The 23,128-nt window shown below is 45.0% G+C and overlaps 2 protein-coding genes across 2 annotated transcripts; both read left to right on the top strand.

Moving 5' to 3' along the window:
• The first annotated feature begins 244 nt into the window (after positions 1–244).
• LOC127485869 (leucine-rich repeat-containing protein 37A3-like) lies at positions 245–4,552 on the top strand. The gene is given in 3 exon segments (XM_070061735.1): positions 245–871; positions 2,297–3,180; positions 3,182–4,552. Coding segments are annotated over 2 exon segments (1,362 nt in total). The 5' UTR covers positions 245–871; positions 2,297–2,734; the 3' UTR covers positions 4,098–4,552.
• A 22-nt stretch (positions 4,553–4,574) lies between these two features.
• Positions 4,575–17,546, top strand: LOC138846311 (leucine-rich repeat-containing protein 37A3-like). The gene is made up of 3 exons (XM_070061705.1): positions 4,575–9,049; positions 13,625–13,696; positions 14,326–17,546. Exons 1-3 carry the CDS (start codon positions 4,743–4,745, stop codon positions 14,408–14,410), a joined length of 4,464 nt encoding a protein of 1,487 aa, XP_069917806.1. The 5' UTR covers positions 4,575–4,742; the 3' UTR covers positions 14,411–17,546.
• Positions 17,547–23,128: the final 5,582 nt, after the last annotated feature.

Here is a 23,128-nt window from a genome sequence, read left to right as displayed (position 1 = left end):
TTTCTCTCTCTTCCTTCCACAGAAACTTTCGAAATGATAAATTTGAAAAAAATATAATGAAAATAGACTGACAGTTTCTTAAAAACACACACCTACCATAAGTTGCAGTCTTTCCATTTCTGGGTATTTAGGGAAGCACCACCTGACACATCCCAGGGCACTCCCTGGCAGGAAACAGGGATCAGAAATGGAGCCAGGCACTCCAGAAGGGGATGTGCTTGTCCCAAGCAGCATCTTCATGGCTGGGCTAAACACCTGCCTGCTCAAATTACTTTCACTCACCCATCAGTGAGCGAGTGTTCCTTTTTCTCCACATCTTTTCCAACAATTACTGCAGTCAGTCATTTTTCTGGGACCAGAGTAGTTTCTAATAGTGAACACTTCCAACAGGGATGGAGAAGAGTACTCCAGAGGTTGGGGGAAGTCCTCCTGTGCACTCCCAACCCACAATGAGACTTGTGAACTGGAAGGAGACACCCCTGAGTCAAACGACAGATCCATGGTGCCCAATGCTCACCCTGTTGACTTTATTTTGGATACACCACACCCACTTCCATGCCTATGCCTCCTTGGGCCACCTCTCCCTCCTTCCTTTATTCTCATATTCAAGACCAACAATTGGCCACCAGGCTCCTACCCAAATGTCCTGGCCACATACCTCAAGAACTCCTTTGCTGGCACCTTGGCTCACCTGTTTGACCCACCCAAGGAACCCCTTTACAGGTAACTTAATTCTCTGTCTCTATTCATAGGATCTTACCTAGCCATATGGCCTGCTGCCTCTGCCAATTTAAACATACTATCGAGGTTGTCTGCAACACCATCAAGCTTCACTGTGACAATGAATGCCTGCCAAATACGACACATTGCCGTGAGTCGGAACTTCCTGAGGATCTTTTTTTAATTTTTATTTGTTTGAAATTTCTTATTTTAAAATTTTAGGGTCAAGTTTAAAGTAACAATGTAATTAATTGCTGAATTTTTATTCATTCATTCAGATTTAAACTCCCTAAATTGCTACACTGCTCCCTTGCTGAAAGTCAGGTTCGCAATCACCGCTATGTAATTTAATAACATAGTTACCGCTATGTAATTTACATATGCACAAAGGATCATGGAAAAGAGGTGGAAGGGGAAGGAAGCAATGTTGGGAACCACACACGTGGTGTTCTGTGCTCTTGGGTGCTTTGCTTTTCAATGATAACTCATTTGCACACAGTCTATAAACTGGTTTTCTATGTGTTGGGCCTCAAGGGCCCTCTGTCTTATAGAACAGGTCTACACTGCTCACCGCGGTTGTTTGTTTTTGCACTTGTATAAAAGAGTACAAGTGATGCTGTTTTATTTGGAGCCGGGGAGTTTCTGGTTCCATAACCAGAAATGGCTGCCTGGCTGCTCTGATGGAGTCGGAAGGCTCCTCCATGCACTTGTAGACTGTCCAACTCTGAACCTGCTCTGAGTCTCACGCTTTTCTATCCACAGAACACTCGGGTAATTTTAAGTATCCTTCTGTAGATGAGGGTTATTACCACTGATGTCGTGACTTCCAAAATGTGACCGCTTTCTTCCTTAGACAGCTTGAATTCGGATCTCAGTCAGGGATCTGAGGCATTAGCACAGTGATAACTGTATACCCATCTACACAGTGTTGCTCACCTTCCAGACCAGTTTCCTACCAATTATATTATTCCCTTCGTCTCAAGAGGTGAGAAGGACAAGCATTGTTAATCTCCCTTTACAAGGGTGGGAAAGAACACACTGAGGTGAGGAGCAAGGCCCCTTGGCTTGACCACCTCTGCCCTCACTCCCCTTACATGCCTATCTCTTGCCATGGACACCTGTGATGGTAGCAAGAACACAGGGCCACAGGGAGGGAGGGAGGGAAGGAGGAAGCCTGTGCTCCCTCAGCATGAGGCAGGACTGTAGAATGATGTGGCTGAGAAGCAGGGGCAGAGCCACAGAAGGGGCAGCTGGGTGGGGCCATTTGTCCTCCAGCCTTATTCTAAGCCTGGAGTGGTTGGTCATTGGAAACCAATGAAATAATACTGATCATAGTTACTGCTTTTTAACACTGCGAACTCTTTGAATGCCACTCTCAAAAATATCTTTTTCTCCTTTGTTGTTGCCATTTCATAGGTTTGAGTTTGGTTTTACTTTTCTCTCTAAAGTCTCAATGGTACCCCAAATATTGGATTTGACTCCTAATTTAATTGATCAGAGTGTAGGGCTGTGGACTGACATAAAGCTGTCCCATCAGTCTTCTGTGCCAAAAAGCAGTCTCTTCTTTTTTTGACAGTTGAAGAAGCATCTATAGGGAACCCAAAGGGGGCATTCATGAAGATATTGCAAGCCCGGAAGAACAACACCAGCAAGCAGCTGACTATTGAGCCAGGGAACCCAGTATCAGAGAGAAACAGCGTGGACTTCCCAGGCCGCATGAGTGAACAGCGGGACCTCAACGATGAAAGTGATGTTATTAGTGCACTGAATTATATATTGCCTTATTTCTCAGAGGAAAATCTACAAAATGTAGAATCAACATTATTGCCATTCATTACACTGCTTTTTTCAAATGTGCAAGATAGAGATAAGTCCCTGAGCTACGTGAAAACCCACATAAGAAGGCCCTCTCATCCTTACAGAAATAAGTTGAGAAAGCTCTATTTTCTGGAGAATTTGTTACATGAAGTAATTCAAGAAAAAAATCGATAAGGTTAAGAAGGAAGAAAAGGCCATGCTTATGCAGCCTATCCTGTTAGGTCATCAATTTAACCCTCAAATCCTCCAAAAGAAATCAGAAACTGCCCCGTCACAGGAGAACAGCCTGGCAACCATGCCAAGTGTGGGGTACAGGCTGCAGAGAGTGAAAAAAGTCATCAAGGGGCCAAAGGGCTTACGGGAAAGGCACCTCCAGGAGATGAGGAAGAGCCTCGGGAGGAGACGGGGCACCTGGCCCTTTGCGGAGAGCATTGGGGGAAGAAGGCTTGGGAGAGCAGGCTCCAGGGAGCTGAAGGAGCTTCAAGTGGCTCAGAGGCCCAGGCAGGTGGCCGGAAACTCCTTGCACACGGAGCCCTTGCTCACAAAGGAACGTGAGGCTGCAGCCTCCTCTTTCCTGAAGAAACACATCCTGGGCAGGCCTTCTACCTCCCCTGCAAAATCTCTCTCTGAGATCAACAACAAAGGAGGACTTAACCTACACCATTTTTGTCTTAGAAGATGCCAATGCTAGAGCCAAAAATAAGGCGGCAGGGAAACCAATCTGGCATTCCAGACAGAATTACCGCTTTCATAAAACTTGCTCTCACCTGGTCCTCCGAACCCCCAAGGCCAAACTGAGTCGAAAGTTCAGAAGGAAAAATTCCCTCAACAGGCTGACGGCTGGGAAGAGGCCTCCGTTCCCTGCACTGCGGAGTCTCATAAACTCCCCCTCCGGAGAGGCTTTCTCATCCCCTGGAGGCCTGCATTCTCAGGGGAGTCCTCCTCTGAGAGAACCTTCTATAGAAGACACTAGGGAGGAAAACCATTCCGGAGGGCGTGTTTTCGAAGAAAATGTTTTGACAGAAAACACCACTGCACATGAAGAAACGCTCCCTGGCGACAAAATGCACACAGATCCTTCAGCTACAGATTCTGCTGGGACCGAGTTCGACCTAATGCCGACTGTGGACCAAACCAAGGAAACACAGTGGGAATACCCCAGCGAGGGCACTGAAGCCCCCACCACGCCCGCAGGCTTCACCTACCCCGTGATGCTGTCCCAGGGGCAACAGTTTGAAATTCAGCTGAATCAGCAGCTACAGTCCCTTATCCCCAACACGGACATGAAAAAGCTCATTTCTCACGTCATCCGCACTCTGAAAATGGACTGCTCTGAGGCCCAGGTGCAACTGCCCTGTGCCAAGCTCATCTCCAAAACAGGCATCCTGATGAAGCTCCTCAGTGAGCAGCAGGAAGAAAAGATAGCCAAGGAAGAATGGGATGCAGAGCAGTGGAGGACCGAGACCTATATCAATGAGAGTACAGAAGCCCCGAGTGGACAGAAAGAGCAGGAGTCGAGTAAGGTGAGGACAGGAGACCTGCACTTTCCCATCACTTAGGAGACCCCACGCGGGAAGACCAGGGGCTCCCAGTCCAGATCCCTTGGCTCTCTGAGCCCTGGTCTTCCCACTCCTTGAATGTCCCACCTGAATCGCCTGACTCGCTCACACCCATGGCAGACCCTGGCGGCTTTGATGACCTGGGGTCTTCTGCTCCCTCCCGGGTGCTGACCTCGCCTCAAGAGTCCACTGTGAGTTTGCTTCCTTTTTCTGGAACTGCCCCCAGAGCCAGAACAGCTTGCTGTTCCGTACCAGTATTTCGATAGGCTGACTCGACAACAGAGGCTACCAGAGGCCATTCCCGTGCTAGACGGGGATCAGGATCAGCCCCCGGCTCTGCCTCCTCGACTGGAACGAAATGCTCACCAGTCATTGGAAGCATTCGTTCTGCCTCTAGACAGTCAGAGTTCACAAGGAAACAAGTTGATTGTTTCACCCCTGACCCCCAAGAAAGATCTAGCTCAGCGTCGACGGCTTCCTAAGGTTGGTGTTGGAACTCCAGACAAAGCGGCCAAGCTTCAGGGTCAAAATCAAGTTTTGCCGGCTGACTATGGGGTCTATCCTGGTGGTTTTCCTACAGAATCCCAGGAGAACCCAGGAGAACCTGCACAGCCCTCTGAGCAGGCTGAACCATCTCAATTCCTGATGGAAGGCCAGACTCAAAATCCAGAGACTCAGGAGCCCATCCAGTCCTCCTCTGCACAGCAAGAAGAACAAGTTCCGCCTCCACAGCCCGTTGAACCAGATGAACTTTCTTCACCCCAGCAAGAGGGCCCAGGTGCAGACCTGCAGCAGCCCGAGGAAGAAGCATCTCCGTTGCAGCAGGAGGCCCCCGCTCAGAATCCATTTGCTACTGCAGAAGTAGCAGGTCAGGCATCAGTGTATCACGATCCTAACACTCCATCCTCACCTCAGATTGTAGCTCTCCAAGCAAACTTCCCCAGCGTCACACTGAAACCTGCAGACACGGAGCTGACAGAAGCCTCAGGGGCAGGTGAGGAAGTTCAGTCTACTCCAAGCACGGAGCAGGCTCCAGCTCAGCCTCTGGGGCATCCTGAGGGAGTGGGACTCCCCTCAGCCCAACAAGAGGCCCCAGTGCAGACTCCGGAATTCCCTGGGAGGGTGGAATCTTGGACTCAAGAGGGTCTAGCTCAGACCTCAGATCTCCCTGAGGAGACTGGACCTTTCTCTACCCAAAACGATGCCACAGCTCAGCCCTCAGAGTATGCTGAGGAAGTCAGCCCATCTGTAGGCCAGCAGGGGGCCCCAGCTCAGCCTCCAGGCCTGCCTGTGAACACTGAATATTCCTCCAGCAATCAGGAGCAGCCTGCTCAGCCTTCTGAGTCTCCAGAGATCGAACCTTCTAGAAGCCAACTGGAAGCCCCGGAGAAGCCTTCGGCACTCCCTGTGGAAGTCAAATCTCCAGTACAGCAAGATCCCCGAGCTCAAGCGCTAGAATCTCCTGAAGAGACTATCATAGCTCAGACTCCACAGATTCAGAAGGGGACGGACTGGTCTCCAGATCAGAATCAAGTTCATCGTTATAACCTGCCCAATGTTACCATCAAGCCTGCAGATGTGGCGCTGACCATAACTCCGGAGCCCACCATGGAGTGGGACTCTTCTCCAGCGCAGCAGGAGGGCTCTGCTCAGACTCCGGGCCCTTCTGTGGAGACAGAACCCTATATTAGTGATCAGGAGCAGCCCACTCAGTATGTTGAGTCTTCTGTAGAGAACAAACCCTCTCCAGCCCAGCAGGAGACCCCATATCAAACTCTGGGCCCTTCCCTGGAGACAGAAGCTTCTCCAGCCCAGCAGGAACCCCCAGAGCAGACTCCGGTCCCTTCTGCAGAGACGGAACCTTCCCCATTCCAGCAGGCACCCAGAGCTCACACTGCACGCCCTTCCGTGGAGGCAGAACCTTCTCCCCGTGAACAGGAGCAGATAGCTCAGTATGCGGAGGCTCTGGTGGAGACTCAGCCTCCTCCAGGCCCTCCTGTGGAGACAGAGCCTTCTCTCAGAGAACAGCAGCAGATTGCTCAGTACGTGGAGGCCCTGGTGGAGACTCAAGCTCCTCCAGGCCAGCTGGAGGCCCTAGCTCTGACTCCAGTCCCTCCTATGGAGACCGAACCTTATATCAGTGAGCAGGAGCAACCAAGGCGGCCCTCTGAGTCTTCTGAGGAGGTTGAATCTTCTGGAAAGAAGACAGAAGTCCCAGCCCAGCCTCCAAGTCATCACACAGTGACCATTTTACCTCCCGGTCACCATCAAGTTCAGCAGTACGACTTGCCCAATGTGACTACTAAACCTCCAGACCTGCAGCTGACCCTAACACCAAAACCTGCAGCAGAAGTGGAAACATTTCCAGTCAGCCACGAGGTCACAACAACTCAGGCCTCAGTCCCAGCTCTGCCTCCAACGCCTCTTGAAGAGGTTGAACCACTGCCAATTCAATCTCCAGAAGTTATGCAGGATGAGAAACCCTCTATGACCCAGCAGGAGGAAACAGCTGAAATTTTACAGGCCCCCGAAGAGGCTGCACCTTCTCCAATCCATCAGGAAGCCCAAGCTCACGCCTCAGTGTTCCCTACGGAGCATGAGCCTTTGAAAGACCAGGAGGCAGACACAGCTCAGCAGCCAAAGCCCCCAGAAGAGGATGAGCACTCCCCACTTCCAGGGGTCCCAGCTCAGCCTGAACAACTGAAGGAACCTTCACCAAGCCAGCAGGGGATTTCCGTTCCACCTCTAGAGCGCCCCGTGAGTGCTTACCAATTACCACTCCAACAGGGAAACACAAACCAGCCTTCAGATATCTTCCCAGAGATGAGTGATGCTATCCCAATGAATATGACATTTTCACCTCATATTCCAGAAGAAATACTCAGAACTCAGCATTTAAGGATGTCTAAAACCAAACCAAAACATGTGGATATTGACCTTACCAGAACCCTAAAGCCCACTCCAGAAGTTTATCCTTACTGGAGTCAGCAGGAAGGACCTGCCCAGCCTACAGTTCCCACCAAGCAAGTTGAATTTTCTCCAACCCAGCTTGGGCCTCCTCTTGCCAAGCCTCCAGCACTGCCTGAAAAGATGGAACTTTCTCCAGCTGAGCCTCTAGAGCCCCTCAAGAATGCAGAACAAGCTCCAGTGCAAAATGTAGCCCCAGCCAAGCCACAAGACTTCCCTGACACTCAATCATCTGTAACCCAGCAGGAGCTTCAAACTCAGCAACCAAACCTGACCAAAGTCACAGGTCAACCTTTGGATGCGGAACTCACCATAACTACACAACCTGGAATGGAAGGCGGACTTTCTCCAATCATGCAGGAGGCCCCAGTTCAGCTTCCAGGGCCATCTAAGGAAGGTATAGCTCAACCCCCAGGATATCAGGGGGTGACAGTTCCAACACCAGCTCAGGATCAAGCTCCGTTTCCAAAATCACCCCGCATCACATTTCAACCTTTTGATCTGGCACTTACAATAACTCCACAGCCCATTACAGAGGCTGAACTTGCCACAAATGTGCAGGAGACTCCACCTAAAGAATCTGTAGCTCAGCCACCAGTGCATCATGAGGGTCAAAATCAACCTCCACTATCACCCAGTGTCACAAATCAACCTTTAGACCTGGCACTTACCATTACTACAGAACCTACTACAGAGGCTGAGCATCCTGCAGACCTGAGCAAGACTACAGCTCCATCTCCAAACCTGACTCCAGTCACAACTCAACATCTGGACCTGGGACTTACCATAACTCCAGAAACCAGCAGTATGGTGACTGAACCCTCTACAGACATGCAGGAGACCTCCAGTCAACCTCCCATGGAGGGTGTAACCCAATCTCCAATACATCAAGAGGTGACAGTTCCAACACTGGGTCATAATCAAGCTCAATATCCAACATTGCCTCACATCACAGTTCAGCCTTTGGACACAGTGCTTACCATAAATGCAAAGCGTACCAGGAAGGCTGAACATTCTACAGCCCTGAAGAAGACTAAAGTACCTCCCGTGCTCCATGAGGAGGTACTTTCACAACCAGACCAGGTTCAGGCTCAGCATCCAACCCTGACAGAAGTCACAGTTCAACCTTTTGATGTAGAACTTACCCTAACTCCAGAATCTGTTGTGGAGGGTGAACCACTCCCAACCATGCAGGAGACTTCAGGGCAGCCTCCAGGGCCACATAATGAAGTGGTCTGTCAGCCTCCAGTTTATTATGAGATGGTAGTTCCAAAACCAAGTCAAGATCAAACTCCGCATCCAATGTCACCCAGTGCCACAGCTGAACCTTCGAAGTTAGAGTCAACCATAACTCAGGTACCCACTACACAGGATGAACATTCTACAGCCTTCAAGTCTATATCTCCTCCTCCTTATCCAATGTACCCTGAGGTGACATTTTCACCTCCAGTCCAGATTCAGACTCAGTATACAAACCTGCCTCAAGTCACAGTCAAGCCTCTGGACCTGGAAATTACCCAAACTCCACAACGTACTACAGAGGCTACACCTTCTACTACCATGCAAATGACCCTAACTCAGTCTACAGAGCCACTAAAGGAGCTCGTAACTCAGTCCCCAGGGGACAATGAGATGACAGTTCCAACAGCAGGTCAGCATCAAGCTCAGCACCCAACATCACCCAGTGTCATAGCTCAGCCTTCCAAGATGGAGCTTACCAGAACTCTGGTACCCACTGCAAAAGCTGGCCATTCTCCATCCCTGAAGAAGACTACAGATCTGCATCCAGGCCAGGTTCAGACTCAGCACTCAACCCTAACTGAAGTCACAGATCAACCCCTGAATGCGGCTGCCACCATAAATGTCTGTGAGCTCTGCACCTGCAAAGATGAGACACTTTCGTGCACTGGCCTCAGCCCAGTGCAGAAGCTTCACAGAGTTCCTGTACCAGAGCCCAACAGCTACAACGGCACCTTCAGCATATTGTAAGAATCTCCCTTCCTCATGGTTCCCTACAGCCTGCCTGTCTCAGCAGCTTTTCCTCAAGAGCCTCCTGAGCCCTCCTCAAGTCCCCACCTTATGTTGACTGTGTGTGTGTGTGTGTGTTTTGGCAGGCAGTTAGACAGAGAAAGAGAGAAAGGTCTTCCTTTTGCCATTGGTTCACCTCCCAAGTGGCCACTTTGCTTGTGAGCTTTCCTGATCCTCCTTCTCTTCTTCTCTCTGTCCCTTCTACGGTCTCATGTGATTGCCCTTACTCCTTTTCCTGATTCTTTATTTATTGACATTTGCCATATTATTACCTCATTGCTTTACTCCCACTCTTCAACACAGCCCTCATCCCAACATATTAGAGATGATACAACAGGTTTAAGGATAGATTCTGGAGCCAGGTTGCCTGGCTTTGAACACAGGTCTCCCAGTGATTAGCTTTGTGACTTTCGACAAGTTATTTAGCTTGGATTCCATCTCTTCATCTATAAAACTGGATTATGGCCGTGATCAGTTCACTAGACCGTTGTGTATTTAGATGAGTGGATGCATACAATACATCACTTCCAAGCATATGTGAATGTAAACTCGTAATAAATACCATTATTGCTGAGCCCCTCAGTTGTAGCCTGACCTTACCTTTGTTCCTCTATACATAGTAGCCATTTTGTGCCATTCCAGGGTGTCATAGGAACCACAGATAGAGCACAGTTATTCTAAAACTTTACCTGAGGTTTACAACATGGCCATTATTTGTAAAATCAAGAAAAAAAAAGGGGGGGGGAGTCTGTTTTAGGCAAAGATTTGTCTGATGGAATGATCAAGATTTAGACTGTCTGGCTACAAGAGATGGACTTAGGAAGCAATGAAAGATATGCAAACAAACTTGAATATTGGCTGAGGGGTTTCAAAGTTCATAATGAGATATGGAGTGTCATTAAAAGCTTGTGAGTAAGAGAAAGATGATTTAAAATGGGGGGTATTTTAATCTACTATTTTCTTTTTAAAGGTTTTTATTTATTTACTCGAGAAGCAGTGCAACAGAGAAAGAGGTCTCATTCGCTTATTCATTCTCTAAATGCATGCAATGGCAGAGAGTGGGGAGGCCAGTGCCGGGAGCACAGAACTCAAACCATGCATGTGTATACAAAGGCTGTTGATTTTTGTGCATTGATTTTATATCCTGCTACTTTGCCAAACTCTTCTATGAGTTCCAATAGTCTCTTAGTAGAGTTCTTTAGATCCCCTAAATAAAGAATCATATCATCTGCAAAGAGGGATAGTTTGAGTTCTTCCTTCCCAATTTGTGTCCCTTTAATTTCTTTTTCTTGTCTAATAGCTCTGGCTAAAACTTCCAGAACTATGTTGAATAGCAGTGGTGAGAGTGGGCATCCCTGTCTGGTACCAGATCTCAGTGGAAATGCTTCCAACTTTTCCCCATTCAATAGGATGTTGGCTGTGGGCTTTTCATAAATTGCTTTGATTGTATTGAGGAATGTTCCTTCCATACCCAGTTTGTTTAGAGTTTTCATCATGAAAGGGTGTTGAATTTTATCAAATGCCTTCTCGGCATCTATTGAGCTAATCATATGGTTTTTCTTCTGCAGTCTGTTAATGTGGTGTATCACATTGATTGTTTTGCACACATTGAACCATCCCTGCATACCAGGGATAAATCCCACTTGGTCTGGGTGGATGATCTTTCTGATGTGTTGGTGCATTCTATTGGCCAGAATTTTATTGAGGGTTTTTGCATCTATGTTCATCAGGGATATTGGTCTGTAATTCTCTTTCAATGCTGCATCTTTTTCTGGCTTAGGGATTAAGGTGATGCTGGCTTCATAGAAAGAATTTGGGAGGATTCCCTCTTTTTTGATTGTTCTGAATAGTTTGAAAAGATTTGGAGTTAGTTCTTCTTTAAATGTCTGGTAGAATTCAGCAGTGAATCCATCTGGTCCTGGGCTTTTCTTTGCTGGGAGGGCCTTTATTACTGTTTCAATTTCTGTCCCAGTTGTGGGTCTGTTTAGGTTTTCGATGTCTTCCCAGTTCAATTTAGGTAGGTTGCATGTGTCCAGGAATCTATCCATTTCTGATAGGTTTCCCTGTTTGCTGGCATACAATTCCTTGTAGTAATTTCTGATGATTCTTTTTATTTCTGTGGTGTCTGTTGTTACGTTTCCTTTTTCATCTCTGACTTTATTGATTTGGGTCCTTTTTTAGTTAGTTGGGCCAATGGGGTGTCAATTTTGTTTATTTTTTCAAAAACCAGCTCCTCGGTTGGCTGATTTTTTTGTCATTTTTTTTTTTTTACTCAATCGTATTGACTTCTTCTCTGATTTTAATTATTTCTCTTCTCCTACTAGATTTGGGTCTGGTTTACTACAGTTTTTCTAGATCCTTGAGGTGAATTGAAAGCTCATTTATTTGGTGCCTTCCATTTTCTTGATATAGGCACCTATTGCTATAAACTTTCCTCTTAACACTGCTTTTGCTGTATCCCATAAGTTTTGGTATGTTGTACTGTTTTCCTCATTTACTTCCAGGAAGTTTTTGATTTCTTCTATGACCCAGTGTTCATTCAGGAGCATGTTGTTCAATCCCCTTGTGTTTGCATATGCTCTAGGGATTCCTGAGTTGCTAATTTCCAACTTAGTTCCCTTATAGTCTGAGAAGCTACATCGTATGATTCTAATTCTTTTGAATTTGCTGAGACTTCCTTTAAGGCCTACTATGTGGTTGATCCTAGAGGAGGTTCCATGCACTGCTGAGAAGAATGTAAATTCTTTAAGTGTAGCATGAAAAGTTCGGTAAATATCTATTAGATCCATTTGGGCTATAGTGTTGTTTAAATCTACTGTCTCCTTGTTGATCTTCTGTCTGGTTGATCTGTCTATTTCTGAGAGTAGAGTATTGAAGTCCCCCAGTACTATTGTATTGGAGTCTAAGTCTCCCTTTAAGTCCCTTAACAAACCTTTTAAATAAACCGGTGCCTGCAATTAGGTGCATATACATTGATAATAGTTACATCTTCCTGTTGAATTGATCCCTTAATCATTATATAGTGCCCCTCTTTGTCTCTCTTAACAGTTTTTGTGTTGAAGTTTATGTTGTCCGATATTAAGATGGCTACGGCTGCTCTTTTTTCATTTCTGTTGGCATGGTATATCTATTTCCAGCCTTTCACTTTCGGTCTGTGTGCATCTTTGTTGGAAAGATGTGTTTCTTGTAAGCAGCAAATAGATGGGTTTTGTTCCTTAACCCAATCAGCCAATCTGTGTCTTTTAACTGGACAGTTGAGGCCATTAACGTTCAATGTGACTATTGATAAGTAGTAACTTTGCCCTGCCATTTCCCAAAGATATTTTCTAATATATGCTTTGAACTTCCTGTGATCTTTTGCTGTGAGGTTTCCTTCCTTTACCTTCTTACATATTGATGACCGTGTTTCCGTGTTTCTGTGTGTAACACATCTTTAAGCACCTTTTGCAGGGCTGGACAAGTGGCAACAAATTCTTTCAATTTCTGTTTGCTATGAAAGGTCTTTATTTTACCTTCATTCACAAATGAGAGCTTTGTAGGATATAGTATTCTGGGCTGGCAGTTTTCTCTCTTAGTACCTGGGCTATGTCTTGCCATTCCCTTCTAGCCTGTAGGGTTTCTGATGAGAAGTCTGCTGTAAGTCTGATTGGAGATCCTCTGAGAGTAATCTGACGTTTCTCTCTTGCACATTTTAGAATCTTTTCTTTATGTTTCACTGTGGTGAGTTTGATTACAACGTGTCGTGGTGAGGATCTCTTTTGGTCATGGTTACTGGGGGTTCTATGAGCTTCCTGTACTAGGATGTCTCTGTCCTTCTCCAAGCCCAGGAAGTCCTCTGCTAGTATCTCACTAAAAAGGCCTTCTAATCCTTTCTCCCTCTCCATTCCTTCAGGAATTCCTAGAACCCAAATGTTGGGATTTTTTTTTTTTACTAGTATCCTGTAGATTCCTAACAATATTTTTTAGATTTCTGATTTCCTCTTCTTTTCTTTGGTTTGACTGTATGCTTTCCTGTGTTCTGTCTTCTAAGCCCTGAGGTTGCTATTATGCATGTCCAAAATGGCATCTGTTCACTGTCTTGCTCGCCTTTGAGAGGTGAGCGGAGAGAGTGAAACTCCTGTCCGTACTGGTCCCTTTTATTATTTTCCTCTCTCCTGTAGTTAGCCTGGTGAACTTTCGCCTACGGGGCTTCAAGCCTCGTTCCCTCTAGGCTCCTTCTACTTTCCTGCCGGTTGTCTCAAGCTATTGAGGTTCGGTTCACTTCACGATCCAGCACTGGTGGGTAGATTCTGCTGCTGGTGTCCCGAGCTGTGGACTCCCACGCCCTCCACCGTGAATCACTAGTTCTGGAAGAGTTTCCTCTGCTGTTTCTTCCACAACTCTTCCTTGAACCTGCAGTATCTCCACTTTTATTAAACTGTCTCTTCCCGGACTATCAGTGTGCTCCCTTCCTATTCATCAAATGTAAATTTTATTATCCCCACTGACTATATAGGTAATAGCTAATCAAGGCAATGTTTTCCTTTTCCTAGAGATTTATCCTGCAACAAAATGGAGTCTATCGAAAGACGTGCATTTGAGTCACTCCCTTTTTTGCAGTCTATGTAAGTTGCAATTTCATCATATTTGGAATTTGAGTAAATCTTCCCTGTAAACCACCTTGCTGTTCACCTTGAAATAGGGTGAAGCTTCTACTTTACATTTGTAGTAGAAGGTTACTAAAATTCTGTAACAGGTCCTTTTCATCTCTAGCACAGATGCTATCAGATACAAAGGTCAGAGTGAATCCCACAGAGCAGGGCTTCTCAACCAACTCAATTTTGTATTCAGGTAACATTTTGCAGCCCTGCACATGCTGCTGGCACCTAGTGGGCCAAGGCCAGCCTGCTGTTAAGCCACCTACTATATACAGGACAAACCTCCACAAGAAAGGCATTGTCGAGCCCAAAATGTCAATAGCATTCAAGTTGTGAAACTCTGTTCCAGAGAAGTAAAGATCACGCAGTACAAGTATGTCATGTAATATGAAAATGATATGATGAAATTTAATGTAAAAGTGCAAGTATAATTTAGAAGCCAAATCTTCCAGTACAAGTAAATTCTTTAGTGTGTAGATAAAATGTGGAAGTGTTGTTTCATCTATAAAAATTAGAATCCCTCCTGAAAGAGGAGTATTCTTCAAATATATCCTTTTTTCTTCTTCATTCTCTTTGACTTCTGTCTTTTTTTGTAGAAATCTTGGTTGCAATTTACTGACAGAACTGAGCTTTGGGACATTTCAGGCGTGGCATGGAATGCAGTTTTTGCACAATGTGTAAGTGAAATAGATGATGAATACATATTTAAAAACCATTTGTGTATAAAAATGGTATATAGTTATGCTTATCTGGGTATTAAGTCCTGTATATAAACTCTGCAAAGAAGGTCTTCATTTCAATTTTTTTTTTCCAAAAATCTAACACAAAGTACTCTGGGAGAAAAAGGTTCTGGTGCTTTCTCAGGGTTACCTGCTTTTAAATCCTAATGCAAAAATAATTCCTGGGACCCAGCCAAAGGGCATGTCTCTCCCCATCACCCAGATCATGAGCTTTTTCCAAAATGTATTTAACTCTCAATTTATAAATTATCTGTGGATACTAAGAACCTTTATACTTTAGTATAAAAAAAATAAGAAAATACACTGCTCTAACATAATCCCACATGTTCTGTCCTGACTAAACTGCAACAGAAAGTGAGTTTTATTCCCTTTCAGCTCAATAATTCTGTGATGTTCAATGGCCAGAGGGAATTTTAGATTCAAGATAAAGATTCTCCACTCAACCTGATGTTGAAAGACTATCCACCTGTTCTGTAGTTCAGAATCCCAGTCATAACCATTCTGGTTATGAGGGAAGGTTTTAGGATGTGTGGAGGATGGACCAACAGTGCCTGCAGATCTTGGGGAAGAACACTGAAAGTCTGTTTTTCCTACACCCATACACTGGGGAGCTGGTTCCTGAGGCTCCTACACCAAGTGGTTTTGGTAGAATCAGTAAAAATGGCCTCAACATATATCATTCCATTAGATTCCCTCCTAAGGGGCCTCTTAAGTTTTCTGTAGACAACACAGGGAGAAAATCTGTGGAATCACAGCATATGAAAAGTAATGAATTCATTTAAGAACATTCACTGAGTGCCAGGCCCACCGAGTGCCAGGTGCTATATTAAGTGCTGGGGGTACAAATTGGAACAGGACAGAAGCTTTGTCTCCAGAGACTTTCATGCCAGCAGGGGGAAGTTGGGAAAATGAGTGACAGCCATGCTAGCATCTGTGCAGCAAGGCCAGAGAGATGAGCTGGAAAAGTAGGAGCAGAGCTAGGGATGGCGCACAGTACACAAGGCACCAGTTCATTTATCTCAAGATTCTGTGTCCATCTTAAGCCAAAGAAAAAAAAAGCATTTGCTTCATGGTGATGCAAAAACCAGAGCTAGCTGGTATTGGAAACTAATTCTCTTATCATGTGATCTGAACATATCTAACTCGTGGTTACTTCAAAAATTGGCACAATGGCTGTAATACACCAAGTGTGTGTTGGGAGCTGGTCTCCTTTATTTGGGGACATATTCTTTTATTAGACAAAGCTAATCTGCTTCAAGGAAACTTTCGCTATCCCCGTTGCCCCAGGAAGACACCAGTGATCTTATGACCAAAGATGAGGGTTTTTAAAGTGAAAACAATGCTGTTCACTGCATTACAGAGTCCAGAAAAGAGTGCCAGCTGAGCTGGATTCATCATGAACTGGAGCCTAAGCTTCAAGGCTTTACGCTTGCACGTGCCCCTTCCAAGGTCCTGGGAGGGGCTGGAGCAATTTTTATATTCATAATTCTGCATGTTTCATTATAAGGGATTCCCCAAATTAGGTTAAGCTCACGCTCAGCAAAATCTGCATTCACCGTTACTTTGCACGTACTACATGCAGCCCAGTAAACATTCTTCTGAATGAAGCCTCTGTGTAAACAGCAGTGTGGTAGGATCAGTCTATTGTGAATCTGAAATCCACCTCAAAGACATGCCAAGAGCTTACCAGTGACATAACTCTCTTCAAATAGTAATAATCATTAAATCTTTCAGCTGAAATCAGAAATAAATTACAGAAAATCAGCAGTAATTGATAATTCTAAACATTAAGTATACATTTTTTCTTCTGCTTCATGCATGTACATTAAATGTTTTCTTTAAAGAAATATTTAGTTGAAAATCAGAGTTACACAGAGAGAGGAGAGGCAGAGAGAGCAAGATCTTCCATCCAATGGTTCACTCCTCAATTGGCCGCTACAGCTGGAGCTGTGGTGATCCAAAGCCAGGAGCCAGGAGCTTCTTCCTGGTCTCCCAAGCAGGTGCAGGGGCCCAAGGACTTGGGCCACTGCTTTCCCAGGCCACAGCAGAGAACTGGATGGGAAGTGGAGCAGCTGGGACTAGAACTGGCACCCATATGGGATGCCAGTGCTTCATGCCAGGGCGTTAACCCACTGTGCCACAGCACCGGCCCCTTGTACATTAAGTCTTAACCCAATGGCTTATTTTTAAAAATTGTTTTAGTCACTTCATTGGTTCTCACAATAAAACTCAGGTCTGCCCTTTGGGGTGTTTTGTAAGGGTTCAAAGGTTTCCACATTGTCACTTCCAGCAACTTTTCTTCTCATAATCTTCTCATCTGCACCATATTCTCATCTGTGTAACAAGAGATCTTCTTTTCTCTTAAGGTACTTCTTCCTCTGCCCCATATGTTTCTAAGTATTCTCTTCATTGCCTTTACTTTTTCTTCTTTAAGATTTATTCATTTATTTGAAAGTCAGAGATGGGGCTGGCACTGTGGCACAGCAGGTTAATGCCCTGGCCTGAAGCGCTGGCATCCCATATGGGCGCCAGTTCGAGACCTGGCTGTTCCACTTCTGATCCAGCTCTCTGCTATGGCCTGGGAAGATGGCCCTAGTCCTTGGGACCCTGCACCTCTCTCTCTCTTTCTCTCTCCCTCTCCTCTCTCTGTGTAACTCTGACTTTCAAATAGAAAGAGAGAGAGAGAGAGGAGAGGAGAGGAGAGGAGAGAAGGAAAGATAGTTACAGAGAGGTGGGGGAGGGGGTCATCTTCCATCCACTGGTTTACTCCCCAAATGGCCAATATGACCAGAGCTGAGCTAGCTGATCCAAGGCCAGGAGCCGGGAGCTTATTCCAGGTCTCCCACATGGGTGCAGGGGCCCAAAGACTTGGGTCATCTTCCACTGATTTTCCAGGCCATAGAGAGAGCTGAATTGGAAGTGGAGCAATGGGGACTCAAACTGACATCCCATGTGTGATGCCGGCACTGCAGGCAGTGGCTTTACTCGCTATGCCACAGCGCCAGCCCCTGCCATACACATCTTTAATTCCTCCTTTTATTAGGTCATTACGTTTTAGGCACTATACTAAGTACTTACACAAGCGAGATAACATGAAGAATGCACAGTAATGCTTGGCAAATGGTACATGATTACACACGTTGCTTCCATCTTCCCAACAACTCTTGCCATTTAGAAACGATGACCCCTATTGTGTAGGTGAGGGAGGTTAAACTGAGATACTAGCAGAGAACTTCCCAGGCTTGGAGAAGGACAGAGACATGCTAGTACAGGAAGCTCATAGAACCCCCAGTAACCATGACCAAAAGAGATCCTCATCACGACACGTTGTAATCAAACTCACCACAGTGAAACATAAAGAAAAGATTCTAAAATGTGCAAGAGAGAAACGTCAGATTACTCTCAGAGGATCTCTAATTAGTTCACACTGTTAATGTGTGATACAACTATTTAGGAACTTTACAAGAAATTTTCTGTGCAGTTCTTTGTTCCCTGGTGAACAAGAGCTGAAGGAGGGCAACTTGACCTTTTTGTGCATTGTACCTTTTTTAAAAGATTTATTTGTTTATTTGAAAGTCAGAGTTACACACAGAGAGAAGGAGAATCAGAGAGAGAGAGCGAGAGAGAGAGAGCGAGAGAGAGAGAGAGAGAGAGACCTTCCATCCGATGGTTCACTCCCCAGTTGGCTGCAATGGCAGGAGCTGTGCAGATCTGAAGCCAGGAGCCAGGAGCTTCTTCCGGGTCTCCCACGCAGGTGCAGGGGCCCAAGGACTTGGGCCATCTTCTACTGCTTTCTCAGGCCATAGCAGAGAGCTGGATGGGAAGTAGAGCAGCCGGGACTAGAACCGGCACCCATATGAGATGCCGGCACCACAGGCAGAGGATTAACCTAGTGAGCCACGGCGCCGGCCCCTAGAACAATATTTCTCACACTTTGACTCTGATTTGGCTTGTGCTGCCACATTTTACTCCCACAAGCGTTATCAAAAAGGCAGTGGAGTAGGATTCAATAGACCGCCATTTATCAAGTGAGGGAATGGGGCCAGAAATGGAAGCGATCTTCAGTGCGGAATCCATGTGATCCTCAAAGCATAATGGTTCACGGTAAAGAGCGTCTGTAGAGTCCTCCACCTAGAGCTGTTGAGACAGTTCCTGCTCAGTCTCTGCACTGCCCATGCACAACCCTAGTGAAGAAGTGAATGCTCTGCAATGGGAGGAAGAGGTGGGAGAGTAGAGTGGCCTCGCAGTGTGACTTCACTGGAGACACATGCAAGGCCCCTACGTCAGCTACAGAAGGGCTGCCCCATGAAAAGGAAAGGCTGAGCCATTTGGTACAAGGCCATGGGTGCTGCTAAGGAAGAGGGAAGCAGTGGAGAACGACAAACTTGGCCAAATTGTCTGCGCTGCTTAATGTTCTACCATCATTCTTCACAGCTTGGGGAAAGGGTGCCAAGGGGAGATGCAGAGGCCAAGGAGCCTTCTTGCACAAGGCTCCCTCGTGATCTCACAGAACAAAGAACAAAGAACAAAACAGATGATGGTCAAAGTCCAGTCTGAGAAACCCTGCTTCACCAAGCACGTGATACATTTTTCATCTAGCATCCTTAGTGACTATTAAAGAATTTTATGAGTCGAACAAGTTCATGATGCTAAAAATACCTGCGAGAACACACTTGAACGGGGGAGATCACAGGCAAGACAATACATGGTTCTTGAACTCACCACTGACCCTGACCTTGATCACAGAAGAATCAGATGTTTCATTCTTTTCCCATATAGCAGCATGTCTGGTTTTCTGGCACCTGTGTATAATATGGTTCTGTTTCAAAACTGAAATATAATCCACTTATCATAAAATGCATACAATCCAGTGGTGTCTAGTATAGTCATTCACAAGGCTCTATAATCATCTCCATTATCTGATTCTGTCACAGAGAGAAGTCATGTGGGGTTCTTGTCTTCATGCAAGAAAGAATTCAGGTGTGAGACAGAGAGCAAAGTAGCAAGGTTTCACTGGGGACAGGGCATCCGTCAGGATGGAAGGGACAGAGAGAGTTTGCCCAGTCACTCGGACTGGGGGAGAGCAAGGTGACATGTTTGAATGGAGAAAATACACTTGGCAGGCCAGGCGGGCAGCTCAGGGGAGAGCAGAGAGCTGAACGTGCAGTCTTTGTCTAGACTGGGGTTTATAAGGGAAAAGGGGTCCAGGTTTTTCCTTCCCCTCCTTCTCCTCCTCCTCTAGGACAAGTCAGATGCAAAAGGCCACAATACTGTGTGGTGCATTTGTATAAAATGTTCAGAATTATACAAATGCATAACACAGTATTGTGGCCTTTTGCATCTGACTTCTTGCCCATAGCCTGCTGGTTTCAAGGTTCACCCATGTTGTAACAGGTACCAGTGCTTTAATGCCTTCCTAATGCTGATAAGGCTCCATGGTGTAGACAGACCACAATACCAATTCACATACTCATCCTTTAAGAGCCACCTGGGTTATTTCCACTTTGGGGCTGCTATGAATAATGCTGTTGTGAACATTCAGGAACAAGTTTTTGTGCAACCATGTTTGTTTTTTAATTCCTGAACCTATAAGTAGGAATGATACTGCTGGGTCTTATGTTAAGGCATGTTTAACATACGTGAGGAACCACCAATCTCTTTTCCACATTGGCTACACCATTTTACCTTCCCACCTGCCATGTAGGAGAGTTCCCATTCTATCTATCTATGTCAACAACTGTCAGTGTATGTCTTTTTTTATTATGACCATCCTATTAAGTGGCTAAAGTAGCATCCAATTGTGGTTTTCATTCACATTTCCCTAATGACTTCAGATGTTGTGCATCATTTTATGACTGCTGGCCATTTATATATCTTCATTTCATGAATGTTTATTCCCTTCTCCTTGAAGTCTAAGAATTCTTTAAATACTCTGGGCATTCTAAGAACTAGACCTTTATCAGATACAAGACTTGCAAATACTGTGAGTTGTCTTAGCTTTTTTAAAAAAAATATTTACCTATTTTATTTTAAAGGGATACAGAGACAGAAGACAGAGATAATTCTTCCATTTGCTGGTTCAATCGCCAAAGTCCCGCAACAACTAGGGTGGGTCAGGCCTAACCCAGGGGCCCAGAACTCAATCTGAGACTCCCATAAGAGTGGCAAGGACCCAATACCTGACCATCACCTGCTGCCTCCCAGGGTACACACTAGCAGGAAGCTAGATTGGAAGCAGGGTAGCCAGGAATCAAATACGGTACTCTGATCTAAGATTCAGACTTTCCAAGTATCAACTCAACTGCTATGCCACACACCTGTCCCACCTTCTTGACAGTCTCCTTGGATGCACCAGTGTTTTTAATTTTCAAAACATATAGTCTATATAACCCTCTATATGTGAGGGTTCATTTTGGGGGTGTCAAGTCGGTTCCATTGATTCCAATGATTGTCAATCATTACTCCAGTACCATACTGAGATTACCATAGGTTTGAACTGGGTTTTGTTGTGGAGTTTTTGCTTGCAACAGACTGAAAGTAGAGCAGGAAGGGAAGTTCAATCCAGGCCTCCCACATGGGTGTCAGGAACCAATTACTTGAGCTATCACTGCTGCCTCCCACTGTCTGCATTACCAGGAAGTAGAACTCAGGAGCTGAAGCCAGACATCAAATCTAGGCACTTGGATATGGGATGCAGACATTTTAACCAGCATCTTAACTGTCAGGCCAAATGCCTGCCTCTGGGTTTTGAAATTGGGAAGTTTGAGTCCTCCCGATTTTTTCCTTTTTTAAGTATTGTTTTAGCTATTCTGGATCCCTTGAATTGTCATATGACCTTATGCCAATTTCTGGCAAGAAGCCAGCTTGGATTTTGCTAGGAATTGTGCTAAAATCATGGATAAATTTGGAGAACAGTCACATCTTCACTGTACTTTCTGATTCATAAACACAGAATGTCTTTCCATTTTCTTAGATCTTCTTTAAAATTACTCAAAAATATGTTGTAGCTTCAGAGTACAGGCCTTTTCATTCTGATTAGATGTATTCCTAAGTATTTTTCTTTGGTGTGATTGTTTATGGAATTGTTACCTTAATGTCATTTTCAGATTATTAATTGCTAGTCTGAAAATACAGCAAATTTTGGCAGACTGATCTGTGTCCCACAAACTACTGAACTTTTTCTCTAGTAGATTTTTTTGTGCATGGATTCTTTCTCATTTTCTACAGGTAAGATAATCATCTCATCTCCAAAAAGAGAATGTTTTCTTTCATTCATTCCAAAATATATGTTTTTCTCACCTAATTTCCCTAGCTAGAACCTTCAGAACAACATCGAATAAAAGTGGTAAGAGAAAGCACCCTTGCTTTGTTCTTGATCTTAGGATGAAAGCTTTCAATCCATCATAATTCAGCACGAAGTTAGCCAGGGGATCTTCACTGTTGTCCTCTATTAGGTTATTGAGTTGCCTTCTATCCAAGTTCCATGTTTTTATACTGAAAGGTTATTCTAGCTTTTAAATACTTTTAGAACTGTATGTATTGAGATGATCACGTATCTTTTCTTTCATTCTATTAACACAGCACATTACAGTGATTTACTTTGATATGTTTAATCAACTTTTCATTCCTGGGATAAATCCAAGTTGGTTAAGATATGGAATCCTTTTCATATATTCTGTTGGATTATACTTGCTAGTATTTGCTGAGCATTTTCCAATCTATATCATTAGGTACCAGTTTATAATTTTTCTTGTGATATTTTTGTCTGACTTTGGTATCAGCATAAAACTAACCTCATACAATGCTAGGAAATGTTCTGCCCTATATTTTAGAAGACTTAATGAATTATTGACGTTAATTATTTTAGATTTGCAATGAAGTTATGTGTCCTTGAGCTTTTCTTTGTAGAAGTTCTAATTACTAACTCAATCTCTTTTCTTTAAAAGAAAGTTTATCTATTTATTTGAAAGGCAGAAAGAATCAGAATGAATGAATGAGTGAATATCTTCTATTTGCTAGTTTACTCACCACAAACCTGAGGCTGGGCAAGACTGAAGCCAAGAGCCAGGAACTCCATCTGGGTCTTCCACATGGGTGGCCAAGAATCTGAACCCTCATCTGCTGCCTCCCAGGGAGCACATTAGCATGAAGTTGTATCAGAAGCGGACGTGGGGCTTGATCCCAGCCAATCCAGTAAGGGGTGTGGGCATTCTTAGTGGCAGCCTAACCTACCACACCACATCTGCCCCCTCAGTCTCTTCACCTGATATAGGTCTATTCAGATTTGTTAATTTGAAGTCAGGTTCAGCAGTTTGTATCCATCTAAGAACGTGTCCATTCCATCCATGTTTCCTAATTCACTGGCATATAGTCCTCAGTTTTCCTTTTTATCCTTCTGATGTCTATAAGGTCAACAGTAATGTCCCCTTTCATTCCTGATTTTTTTTTTCTTGACAGGCAGAGTGGACAGAGAGAGAGACAGAGAGAAAGGTCTTCCTTTGCTGTTGGTTCACCCTCCAATGGCCGCCGCAGCCAGCACGCTACAGCCGGCACATTGCGCTGATCCAAAGCCAGGAGCCAGGTGCTTCTCCTGATCTCCCATGTGGGTGCAGGGCCCAAGCACTTGGGCCATCCTCCACTGCACTCCCTGGCCACAGCA

This window comes from Oryctolagus cuniculus, chromosome 17 (genome assembly GCF_964237555.1).
Source record: "Oryctolagus cuniculus chromosome 17, mOryCun1.1, whole genome shotgun sequence".
Classification (NCBI taxonomy): domain Eukaryota; kingdom Metazoa; phylum Chordata; class Mammalia; order Lagomorpha; family Leporidae; genus Oryctolagus; species Oryctolagus cuniculus.
Note: the sequence above shows the minus strand (reverse complement) of the source record. Positions and strands in the feature narration are given on the sequence as shown.

What these genes read in the sequence shown, in the direction of transcription:
- LOC138846311 (XM_070061705.1), top strand. Translation starts at nt 4,743, where the DNA reads ATGGAAGGCCAGACTCAAAATCCAGAGACTCAGGAGCCCATCCAGTCC. An exon ending in AACGGCACCTTCAGCATATT is followed by an intron (nt 9,050 to 13,624) that starts GTAAGAATCTCC and finishes TCCTTTTCCTAG; the next exon opens with AGATTTATCCTGCAACAAAA. An exon ending in CTCCCTTTTTTGCAGTCTAT is followed by an intron (nt 13,697 to 14,325) that starts GTAAGTTGCAAT and finishes CTTTTTTTGTAG; the next exon opens with AAATCTTGGTTGCAATTTAC.